The sequence below is a fragment of the Rhineura floridana genome, chromosome 10 (assembly GCF_030035675.1).
Source record: "Rhineura floridana isolate rRhiFlo1 chromosome 10, rRhiFlo1.hap2, whole genome shotgun sequence".
Taxonomy (NCBI): Eukaryota; Metazoa; Chordata; class Lepidosauria; order Squamata; family Rhineuridae; genus Rhineura; species Rhineura floridana.
This window is the reverse complement of record NC_084489.1, coordinates 88,700,460-88,712,874: the sequence shown is the minus strand read 5'-3', so window position 1 is coordinate 88,712,874 and position 12,415 is coordinate 88,700,460. Positions and strand designations below refer to the sequence as shown.

General features: G+C 46.1%; 1 protein-coding gene across 1 annotated transcript in view; it reads left to right on the top strand.

The window, feature by feature from the left end:
- The first annotated feature begins 212 nt into the window (after positions 1-212).
- Positions 213-12,415, top strand: part of LOC133365646 (transmembrane protein 161B) — a 47,177-nt gene continuing 34,974 nt past the window's right edge. The window contains exon 1 of the mRNA XM_061587910.1: positions 213-447. Coding sequence (XP_061443894.1) covers positions 445-447 — 3 coding nt within the window. The 5' untranslated portion in view covers positions 213-444. The remainder of the gene's footprint in view (positions 448-12,415) is intronic.

The following is a 12,415-nucleotide window of genomic DNA, read 5'->3' as shown; positions in this document are numbered from 1 at the left end:
TTTCCCAGCATTATTATCTTTTCTAATGAATCATGCCTCCTCATTCTGTGTCCAAAGTATGATAACCTCAGTTTCATCATTTTAGCTTCTGGTGACAGTTCTGGTTTAATTTGTTCTACTGTAATTAGAATTTGTTCCAATAAATAGAGTGTGGTGGACCGGTAGGCCGTAAACAGGGGTGGGTTCTCGCATTCAGGCGACTACCGCGGACAGCTCTTCTTGGGTCCTTGTGCGGTTGGGTCCTGGCGTGACCTCTGCAGGCCCGGAAGGCGTGAGCCGGGCGTTCGAAACCGGTGTTACCGCCGGGGGGGGGAGGGAGGGATCCTGAGCGCAATGGAGTCTCCCTCCCCTGAGCTGTGTGCGCTCCTCGGCTCGCGCGGGGAGGATTTATGAGCCGCGTGTGGGGAGAGCTCGCGAGGAGGCGCCGGCGGCCCCTGGAGCAGCATGGTGAGTGTGAGCCGAGGAGGGAAGGAGTCGAGCATACAGGATGCGAAGTTCTGCCTGGAGCCGCTTCGCCCTCTTAGGGCTTCACGAGTCTGCGGGAGGAATCCTCTTCCCGAGACTGAGGGCTGAAGCGTGGCGGGAATGAGGGATGCTTTAGAAAGGGATGCTTTCTGATAAGTTCGTTGATAGATAAATAAATGTACTGCCTTCAAGTCGATTCCGACTTATGGCAACCCTATGAATAGGGTTTTCATGAGGCTGAGAGGCAGTGACTGGCCCAAGGTCACCCAGTGAGCTTCATGGCTGTGTGGGGATTCGAACCCTGGTCTCCCAGGTCCTAGTCCAACACTCTCTAACCACTACGCCACATACTAGCCAGCAGGGCTAGTAGTTACCTTATCCTCTGAATTCATCTGCACCCCTTTTAAAGTTGGTGGTCAGTACTACATCTTGTAGGAGCAAATTCGACATCAACATTTCCTACCAGACTGATGGAGGCGTGCCTAGATGTCTCATAAAACCACTTCCAAACTGTCACCATTTTGCAGGCAGGATTAAACTGCATACTAGCAGATTCAGGTTGTTGCAGAATTAAAATGATTTTGGAGTTCTTGCACAACAACAACAAAAAGGAAAATAGTGGGGATTCAAATCTTGGTCTCCCAGGTCATAGTCCAACACCTTAACCACTACACCACACTGGCTCTCCAAAATAATACATGTTAATTGTGATTCGGTTTGTAATGTCCAGAGTCTGTGAGTTCAAATCCCTACCCGTGTCTCCTGGGTGTCAAGGGCCAGCTAAAGATCACCCCCACAGGGAGTGACTCAGGAGTTACGTGCCCTGCCACCTGTGCAGCCGTGGGCAAGCTGCATAGTCCCAAGGAGCCCAGTTGCCCTCCAGCTGGCAGTTGCGGACAAGGAAGGGGCTGGCTAGTGCAGCTGTGGCAAGCTGAGCAGGCCCTAGCTAGCTGGGGAGAACTAGCCTCAGAGGGAGGCAATGGTAATCCCCCTCTGAATACCGCTTATCAGGAAATCGCTATTCATGGGGTAGCCATAAGTCGGGAGCGACTTGAAGGCAGTCCATTCCAGTTTTTCAATTGTGATCAGTTTGTAATTTGCTCTGTGGTTTGTAATGGTATGATTTATTTTTATGTAAACCGCTTTGAGGTCGCTGGTGACAAAAAAGGCGGCACATAAGTTCATTAAAGCAGGAGCGGGGAACCTGTGGCCCTCCAGATGTTGCTGAACTCCAACTTGTATAATGCCTAATTGCATCTCTTGCTGGCTGGGGCTGAGAGGGATCGTAACAATACCTGGAGGGCTGCAGCTTCTCCATTCCTGCTAGATGTGCCCTGACTGATGCTGTATTAAGCAAAAGTCCAATTTGCTCATACTATAGATTTAGAACCATTGTGGCGTAGTGGTTAGAGTGGACTATTACCTAGGAGACCAGGGTTTGAGTCACCACACAGCCATGAAGCTCACTGGGTGACCTTGGGCCAGGCACTGCCTGTCAGCCTCAGAGGAAGGCAATGGGAAACCCTCTCTGAATATCACTTGCCATGAAAACCCTCTTCATAGGGGTGCCATAAGTCGGGATCGACTTGAAGGCAGTTCATTTCATTTTTCATTGATTTGGGGCTCCCTGTTTTCAGATATCTTTCCACAGCCTAGAGAAATGTAGTTCTCTGTTGCTGTTCCTTTTCCTGCGTGGGCAGCATGGGTGGATTTGTTAGGTGGGGTGGGTGAGGTTTAGTTTCATTCTCACCAGCTACAAGGGCAGGCCTGTTTATAAGCAATAGTTTCTGTGTAGGCGTTCCTGTTTTTCATAAATGCTTCAGGGAGAGTTGATTGACCAAGCACAACAGAATGCATAGTGCATGTATTTATTTATTTATTATTTATTTTATTCGATTTCTATACCGCCCACAGCCCGAAGGCTCTCAGGGCGGTGCACAACATAGATAAAATACAATAGAATCACAAAAACAGTAAAAGCATACATATGAAACCATTAAACAACCTGATATACGACTAAAAGATAAAATTAAAATTAAAATGCAAATTAAAATGCCTGGGAGAATAAAAAGGTTTTAACCTGGCACCGAAAAGATAAAAGCGTAGGCGCCAGGCGCACCTCATCAGGGACATTGTTCCATAATTTGGGGGCAACCACCGAAAAGGCCCTAGATCTTGTTACGACCCTCCAAGCTTCTCTGTGAGTCGGAACTCAGAGGAGGGCCTTAGATGTTGAACGTAGTGAACGGGTAGGTTCATAGCGGGAAAGGCGTTCCGCTAGGTATTGTGGTCCCACGCTGTGTTAGGCTTTATAAGTCAAAACTAGCACTTTGAATTTGGCCCGGAAACAAATAGGTAGCCAGTGCAAACGAGCCAGAACAGGTGTTATATGTGCAGACCGCCTAGTCCTCGTCAACAGTCTAGCTGCTGCGTTTTGCACAAGCTGTAGTTTCCGAACTGTCTTCAAAGGCAGCCCCACGTAGAGCGCATTGCAGTAATCCAATCTAGAGGTTACCAGAGCATGCACAACTGAAGCGAGGTCGTCGCTTTCCAGATAGGGAAGTAGCTGGGCTACCAACCGAAGGTGGTAGAACGCATTCTGTGCCACCGAGGCCACCTGCGCCTCGAGAGACAGGAATGGATCGAAAAGAACCCCCAAGCTACGAACCTGTTCTTTCAGGGGGAGTGTAACCCCATCTAGAACAGGATGAACATCCACCATCTGGTCAGAGAAGGCACTCACTAACAGCGTCTCAGTCTTGTCAGGATTGAGCCTCAGTTTATTAGCTCTCATCCAGTCCATTATCGCGGCCAGGCAACGGTTCAGCACATTAACAGCCTCACCTGAAGAAGATGAAAAGGAGAAATAGAGTTGTGTGTCATCAGCATACTGGTGACAACGCACTCCAAAGCTCCTGATGACCGCACCCAGCGGCTTCATGTAGATGTTAAAAAGCATAGGGGACAAGACCGATCCCTGCGGGACTCCACAATGGAGAGTCCAGGGTGTCGAGCAATGCTCCCCAAGCCCAACCCTCTGGAGACGGTCCACCAAGCAGGAGCAGAGCCACTGCCAAGCAATGCCCCCAACTCCCAACTCCGTGAGTCTCCCCAGAAGGATACCATGGTCGATGGTATCAAAAGCAGCTGAGAGATCAAGGAGAATCAACAGAGTAACACTCCCTCTGTCCCTCTCCCGACATAGGTCATCGTACAGGGCGACCAAGGCTGTTTCAGTGCCAAAACCGGGCCTAAAACCGGATTGAAACAGATCTAGATAATTGGTTTCATCCAAGAGCACCTGGAGCTGGCTGGCGACCACCCATTCTAAGACCTTGCCCAGGAATGGAACATTCGCTACCGGTCTACAGTTGTTCAAATTATCTGGGTCCAAGGAAGGTTTCTTCAGGAGTGGTCTCACTACTGCCTCTTTTAAGCAGCTGGGGACCACTCCATCTCTCAAGGAGGCATTTATAACTTTCCTGGCCCAGCCGGCTGTTCCAACCCTGCCAGCTTTCACTAGCCAAGAGGGGCAAGGATCCAGTACAGAGGTGGTTGCACGCACCAGTCCATGTACATGCTGGATTGGAAAAATCAGCAAGTCAAGGGTTATAATTAACCTAATATTACAAATTTACCCAGAGTTACTCTAATATGTAAGCTAAAAAAAAGTAGTAGTTTGATTTTATTTGGTTGTTAAGAACTGATTTGGCTGTGTCAAATCCATATAATGTTGATTCACTTCACTGTGCATGCAACCTGTTAGGCAAGATAAGAATTGCATATAAACCTACTGATGCAGCAATTCCACTCTTTCCCCTCCTTTTTATGGTGACAGGCTGTTGTCTCCTTGTACTATACCTGATAATTTCACAGCTGGGCTATTGAGACAATACTTAGTCCTTTGACTTGGGTTTATACAGAAGTTTGAGAGAGTGAGCACTGGTGGCGTTCTGCTTCTTTTTATAATTTTGGGGGGGAATGTTTACAGATAGCACTGATGATAGTAGTTAACATTCCAGATTTAAGTGACCCAGTCACTGTGGAATGAGTGGTCAGCCTGCACTCCTCAGGGGCATGAGCAATAGATTCTTTCAATGACCAGCAACTCCTATCAAATACCTATGGAAAAAATAAGTATTCCTATATGTGTTTGACACCATCCTAAAGGCCACTTTATACAGCTTACAATAAGATACGGTTTTCTGTCAAATCTCTGCCCTCTCACAATTATTTGTGTGATTTTGGGGGGGCAAATACATTTGTCACATTCACACCATGTATGTCCTATATGGATACTTAAAAAATACTAGTGCAAAATGTACCCTAGTGCATGTGCGATAGATTGGTCTATTAAGGGCTATTAGTCATATAGTTGAGTGGAACCACAATATTTAGATTCCCTTTACTGCGTTGGATGCCTCAACAAACAGGAAGGAATGGCTCTCAACCACTTTCATACACTGCTTGTGATCTTCTGGAGACACTTGCTTAGACGCTGTTGGGAAAAGTATGTTGCATGATTGGTTCCAATTGAACAGTGCAAGTCTTTTTAAATATCTTTTAAATATTTAGTGCATTATCCTTTATCAAATGGTTTCAGGCCTATTTAGAAGTGCTCAGGGCTGGTAAATTCATGATAATAGGTGGGGACTACTTTTTGAGTCAAACGCTGTTATAAACTCCTAATAACTGCCAATAGTGAATGTTTCCTGAAATATAATAGCATGATCAACTGGGTGAATGTCCAATGACATGGATCAAAACATCCAATGATGTGGATCAAAAAAGGAAGGCTTATTCTTAGCTTATTAGGGCCCTTCTTATATTAATCTGATAGCTTGGGTATTATTATTTCAATTTTTCAATTTATATACCGCCCTTAGCAGAATAGCTCTCAGGGCGGTGAACAAACAAGATAAAATACAATATATCATAGTAAAAAATCACAAAAACATGTACAAACAAACAACAGAAAGCACAACAAAAACAAATACAACACAAATTAAGAAGGATACATGTTAAAAGTAGAAAGATTAAGAAAATTAAAAGATTAAAATGCCTGGGAGCATAAAAAGGTCTTTACCTGGCGCCGGAAAGATAGAAGTGTAGGCGCCAGGCGTACCTCTTCGGGGAGGCTGTTCCACAACTCAGGGGCCACCACAGAAAAGGCCCTAGATCTCGTAACCACCCTCCGGGCTTCCCGATGGGTTGGTACCCGGAGGAGGGCCTTAGATTGTGAACGAAGTGAACGGGTAGGTTCATAGCGAGAGAGGCGTTCCACAAGGTATTGAGGTCCCACGCCGTGTAAGGCTTTATAGGTCAAAACCAGCACCTTGAATCTCGCCCGGAAGCAAATAGGGAGCCAGTGCAGACGCGCCAGAATAGGTGTTATATGCGAAGACCGACTGGTCCTCGTCAATAGTCTGGCAGCCGCGTTCTGCACCAGCTGAAGCTTCCGAACTGTCTTCAAGGGCAGCCCTACATAGAGCGCATTACAGTAATCCACTCTTGAAGTTACCAGAGCATGAACAACGGAGGCGAGGTCGTCCCTGTCCAGATAGGGGCGTAGTTGGGCTACCAGACGAAGATGGTAAAATGCATTCCATGCCACCGAGGCCACTTGGGCCTCGAGAGACAAGGAAGAATCGAAAAGAACCCCCAAACTACGTACCTGTTCTTTCAGGGGGAGTGTAACCCCATCCAGAACAGGGTGAACATCCACCATCTGAGCAGGGAAGGCGTTCACCAGCAGTGTCTCGGTCTTGTCTGGATTGAGTCTCAGTTTATTAGCTCTCATCCAGTCCATTATCGCGGTCAGGCAACGGTTCAGCACATCAACAGACTCACCTGAAGAAGATGAAAAGGAAAAATAGAGCTGCGTGTCATCATATTGATGGCAACGCACTCCAAAACTCCTGATGACCGCACCCAGCGGCTGCATGTAGATGTTGAAAAGCATGGGGGACAGAACTGACCCCTGAGGGACTCCACAATGGAGAGTCCATGGTGTCGAGTGATGTTCCCCAAGCACTACCTTCTGGTGACGGTCCGCGAAGTAGGAACGGAACCACTGCCAAGCAGTGCCCCCGACACCCAACTCCGCGAGTCTCCCGAGAAGGATACCATGGTCGATGGTATCAAACGCCACTGAGAGATCAAGGAGAATCAACAGAGTCACACTCCCCCTGTCCCTCTCCCGACAAAGGTCATCATACAGGGTGACCAAGGCTGTTTCGGTGCCAAAACCGGGCCTAAAATCGGATTGAAACGGATCTAGATAATCGGTTTCATCCAATAGCGCCTGGAGCTGGCCGGCAGCCACCCGTTCCAAAACCTTGCCCAAAAAAGGGACATTCGCCACCGGTCTATAGTTGTTCAAGTTATCTGGGTCCAAGGAGGGTTTCTTTACAAGAGGTCTCACTACTGCCTCCTTGAGGCTACCAGGGACTACTACCTCCCTCGAGGCATTAACCACTTCCTTGGCCCAACCGGTGGTCCCAGCCCTGCTAGCTTCCACTAGCCAAGATGGGCAAGGATCCAGAACAGACGTGGTTGCCCGAACCATTCCAAGCACCTTGTCCACTTCCTCGAGCTGCACCAACTGAAACTCATCCAATAATGAAGGACAAGGCCGTGCTCCGGACACTTCAATGGATTCATCTGTCGCAACATCGGAGTCAAGGTCCCTGCGGATACATGCGATCTTATCTTGAAAGTGTCCAGCAATTTCGTTGCAGCGGGCTTCCGATGTTTCCGTAGTATCGTGGGGGTGTAAGAGTGTAAGAGCCCACGCACAACTTTAAAAAGCTCCGCTGGGCGGCATAGGGATGATCTAATAGAGGCAGCAAAATAAAGCTTCTTTGCTGTCCTTACCGCTTTTGTATACAACTTATTGGTGGCACTTACCAAGGCATGATTGTATCCACTGGGAGTTTTCCTCCATCTGCACTCCAGCCTCCTCCTCTCATGTTTCATCGCTCTCAGCTCCGGGGTATACCACGGAGCTGTATGAGCTCTACAGCGGAGGGGGCGCGCGGGAGCGACCGTGTCAATAGCCCGGGTCATTTCCGTATTCCACAGTGCAACCAGGGCCTCGACAGGAGCACCAGTCCTATCAGCCGGAAAATCTCCCAGAGCCCTCTGAAAACCTGCGGGATCCATCCGGCTCCGGGAGCGGATCAACTTAATAGATCCTCCACCTTTGCAGAGGGAAAGAGCCGCTGTAAGTCTAAATCTCAGCAAGCGGTGATCTGTCCATGACAATGGGGTAGATGAAAAACACCCCACCGCCAGACCACCATCTCCATGTCCAGTGGCGAAGATCAAATCAAGAGTATGTCCTGACACATGCGTTGGGCCGGTAGAAAATTGAGACAGCTCCATTGTTGTCATGGAGGCAATGAAGTCCTGAGCTGCACCAGATAAGACAGCCTTGGCATGGACGTTGAAATCCCCCAGTACCAAAAGTCTAGGGGATCTGAAGAGCATCTCCGAGACTATCTCTGTCAGCTCAGCTAAGGAAGCTGTTGGGCAGCAAGGTGGACGGTACACCAACAGTATTCCTAGTCTGTCTCCCTGGCCCAATACAAGGTGGAGACATTCCAGACCAGTCGCCATCTGGACAGGGTGCTTGGTGAGAGGGAAAGAACTCCTATAGACCCCTCCCCGGCCCTCAGATCTACCACAGTGCTGAACCAAATACCCGGGTGGACAAAGCTGGGAAAGAGCAACTCCTCCCTGATCAGCCACCCAGGTTTCGGTTATACATGTCAGGTCGGCACCCTCCTCCAGAATTAAATCATGGACAAGTGAGGTTTTATTATGTACCGACCTGGCATTCAAAAGCAGCACTTGGAGATCCGAGAGCTGGCTGATAGGACAACCAACAAACCTGTGGGTATGAGGAGAACCGGAACAAGGCACAGACACAATTTGTCTGGGACGAGTTCCCCTTACCTGGCCTGTTCTCCTAACGCCATACCTCCCATTACCCGTCAATACATATCACATCTGCATGTCTCCCTAAGATCAGAAGCCCCATGTTGCAACATGGCTCCTTCCATGCTAGCGTTGCCCTGCTGGGGAACTGGGGAGATCCTGGCATGGAAAGAAGGTATGTTTTGAACTCTTCCTTTCACGTGGCCTGAGGCGTCTGAAGCCACTGAAGGGCTGCAGAAGCTCCCATGCTGTTGAGAATATTGAAAGGGCTTTCGAATTCTTACCACATGTTATCTTTAGGGGCAAAAGTTCTTAATGTAGCGATGATAAATGTTGCTTGAACTCTCGTACTTTATGTAAGAACCTCTCAGCCAGTGGTATTTGAGAAACTAGGTCACTAAGCAGCAGTGTTCTGAAGTACTTATTATCTTCCATTGATTTAGGTTGTGGGAAGCAGCCTTATACAATTGGAACTTAGTAAGTCCTGTCAGGACCTGTTTAGTTTCTGGTCTCAGCCTGAGTTCAAGGTTCTGCTGCAATTCAGCAGAACAAGGATGCAGGCCCCAGATTTCCAGACTGGTTGCCTTTGGTTGCTTCCCATCTTATGCACTAAACAGTTTAAATCAATTAGATCTATATATAATAAAGCCAGGATTTCATTTTCTAATTTTTCTATCGTGTGTGGGGAGACACTTGTCACTTCATTCATTTTGTGAACTTGCGGGCAGTGTTAAGAAAAACAGCAGATCATTTCTCTAGGCTTGATACTCATTCATTTTTCATTGGTGATCACTTGTGGCCGAGTAAGATTGTCTTCCAAGATAAAGTCTTTTAACAGTGGGTCCGTAAATGACTGTGGAGGCCAATTCTGGATCCACACAGCCTCCCACAGTGAGGACATAGGTTTCCAGATGGAAGACGGTCGCGATGAGGATTTGCTTGATGTGCCTTCCTCTTAGCTCGTTTGTCCCATTCGCCCTGTATTTGTGCTTCTTCAAAGTCCACAGGACCTTTAGCTGACCTCCATTTGGGACGTTCATGGGCCAAGGCTTCCCAGTTGTCGATGTTCATGTTACATTTTTTTTAGATTTGCTTTAAGAACATCTTTAAACCTCTTTTGCTGTCCACTGATGTTCCGTTTTCCATCCTTAAGTTGGGAGTAAAGTAGCTGCTTTGGAAGATGATTAGGCATGCTGAACACCCCTGTTCATGGCTACCCCTTCACAAACAAGTGTGTACAGCTCTACATGCATACATGATAGCCAGCTAGGTAAGCCCATTGAAATCAGTTGACTTATTTAAATTCATTGATTTCAGTGGGTGTACTCTGAGTATGACTAATGTTGGATCTCGCCCATTACAGTTGTGTAATTTTATTTTTTGTTATGTGTGTAATCTGTTGGCAAAAAAGAGGTGTATGGATCGTATGAATGGAATGTGAGTATATAGAGAGTTGATCTCTCACGACCTTGTGGGCACTGTGGAAATGTACACAAGCCTGAGGCTTTTCTGTACTGCCCCACTTCATGTAGAATCTACATACTTGGGGGTGGGAGAGAAGCTGTGTGAAACAGCCCTAAGGTCTTAAACCTAAGTATAGCTAAGTATGCGTACGGGTCTGGTACTTATCATGAAGTTGCCTTTTTGTTACAGAGACTCCTAATGGTGCATTGCAAATCTGCCCAGGAATCATATTTTTTCTCAAGAGCAATCTAAAAACCTGAGAAATAGTTCTGTGGTGTTATGTATTTCAGCCTATACATTTTCTTCTCTGCTGACCTTGGTTTTTTCCTTATTATGTCCTTCATATTTAACCTGTTTTGTCAATTACCTTATGCTTACCTAAGAACAGTGCCTATCACGATGTAGTCCTAGACTGTCTGACCTCTAGATATTGTTACAGTGCAACTGCTAAGTTCTGTTCAAAGCAAGTGCTGCTACAAAAGTAAATATTAGGCGTAATTGTGGGCAATCAATTTTCCTGCCCTTGAGTAAGTGATTTCTTAGAGCTCTGTTATAGTCTGACTGTATTATGGTCTCCATGTCTCCATGAAACCTCTGACTACCTATCATAGCATAATGAATCAGAATCAGAATCAAAATTTATTTGCAGGGCCATTGGCCAACACAAAACAAAACAGATACAACAAAATTGCCTATAGTATTAAAACAATTTCTAAAAAAACACAATCTAAAACAGTACCATAGCTGATACATATTCACGAGCCATCTGCTTTGTGTGACATTCTGTAGGAAAATTGACTCGTAATTTCCAAGCTACTATTACATACAAAGATACTTTATGAGTCACCTCCGAGTATAAGTCAGACATTAGGAAAATTATTTTTTCATCATCTGTGCACAACGTATGAATGTCTAACCATTTCTTAAGGAATTTAATTCTAAGATTCTTATAGATTGGACAATAAAACAGAATATGTGGGAGATCCTCCTCTGTATGGGATCCGCAAATACATTTCCTTTGATTCTTTGGGATGCCAGAAATCTGTCCCTCTCTATCAGCATTAGGCAAGGGAAAAAAACGTAGTGCTGTAAATGCCTGTCTAAGGGTGACAGGTAGGGGCTGTAAGAGGTATGTGGAACATAGATGGTCAAATTTAAACCTCCCATACCATAGCATAATGTATACTGTAGATTTATACAATATTAATAGGTTTTGTAGGAGAGCCAGTGTGGTGTAGTGGTTAAGGTGTTGGACTACGACCTGGGAGACCAGGGTTCGAATCCCCACACAGCCGTGAAGCTCACTGGGTGACCTTGGGCCAGTCACTGCCTCTCAGCCTTAGGAAGGCAATGGTAAACCCCCTCTGAATACCACTTACCATGAAAACCCTATTTATAGGGTCAACATAAGTCAGGATCGACTTGAAGGCAGTCCATTTCCATTTTCAATAGGTTTTGTATTTATTATTTATTTATTTTATTTTATTAAGCTTATATACCGCCCGACTAGCAGCAGCTCTCTGGGCGGTGAACATTAAAACATTGTAGGCAGTAAAGTAATGTTTTGGAAAACATAGATTGCTGACTTGGGCGTGTAAGCAATACTGGCAACCTCTAGGACAGTTTTCATGTATCCTGAAGTAAAATTTTAGCCTCCTTCCTCTCAGTTGGTGCACTGTGATCAGCAATTTATCATGCCATGAATACTTGACTTAGAACAACTTCACTTTTTTTATTACAAAACTCAAATATGGGTTCTAAATGCCACATGTAAATTAAACTAATGTATATGAATTCAGGGATCCTTTATTTTTGGCTGGCCTTGGTAGCCAAACCGAAGTTTGGTCACTAGACCCCTGCCCCTCCTATTATCACTGATAATGCTGTAGCTCCCGTTTTAGTCAGGCACAATATATTGTTCCAAGTTTGGAGCTGGAATGGTGGTGGGGGCTTGATTGTGTGGCCTTGTACTGCTACCGTTTCCAAGTTCTTTGGTGATGCAGCAACCAAAAAGCCACCATCCCTTCTCCCGACTGTGGGCCTAGGTAAGGGTGCAAATTGCTGCTCAGCTGTGGAGATGATCCCCTCACCTCTTGTTCCGAATTTGGAAGGCAAAATGGGGCTTGTCATGGGAGCAGTTGCACGCTTGCTGCAGCCGCTGTGGTGGGTGAAACCAAGAAACCCTAATCAAAATCACTTGTCGTGACTAACTTATATAATTAGTTTTGGGCACAATATTTTGATAAGCTGTAACTTTTTTAGTGTAAAACTTGGATGCTCTTACGTGGTATCAAGATGAACTGAAAACTACAAATGCTTCGGAGGACGGAATCGTAAATTAAAATTATCCCAACAAATTGGAAAAATAACAAGAAATAAAACATGAGGATTAACAAGGATAAGCACAAGGTTTTCCCACTTGGATAACATCACTGGAGGCATTCAAGAGGCAGCTGGACAGCCATCTGTCGGGAATGCTTTGATTTGGATTCCTGCATTGAGCAGGGGGTTGGACTTGATGGCCTTGTAGGCCCCTTCCAACTCT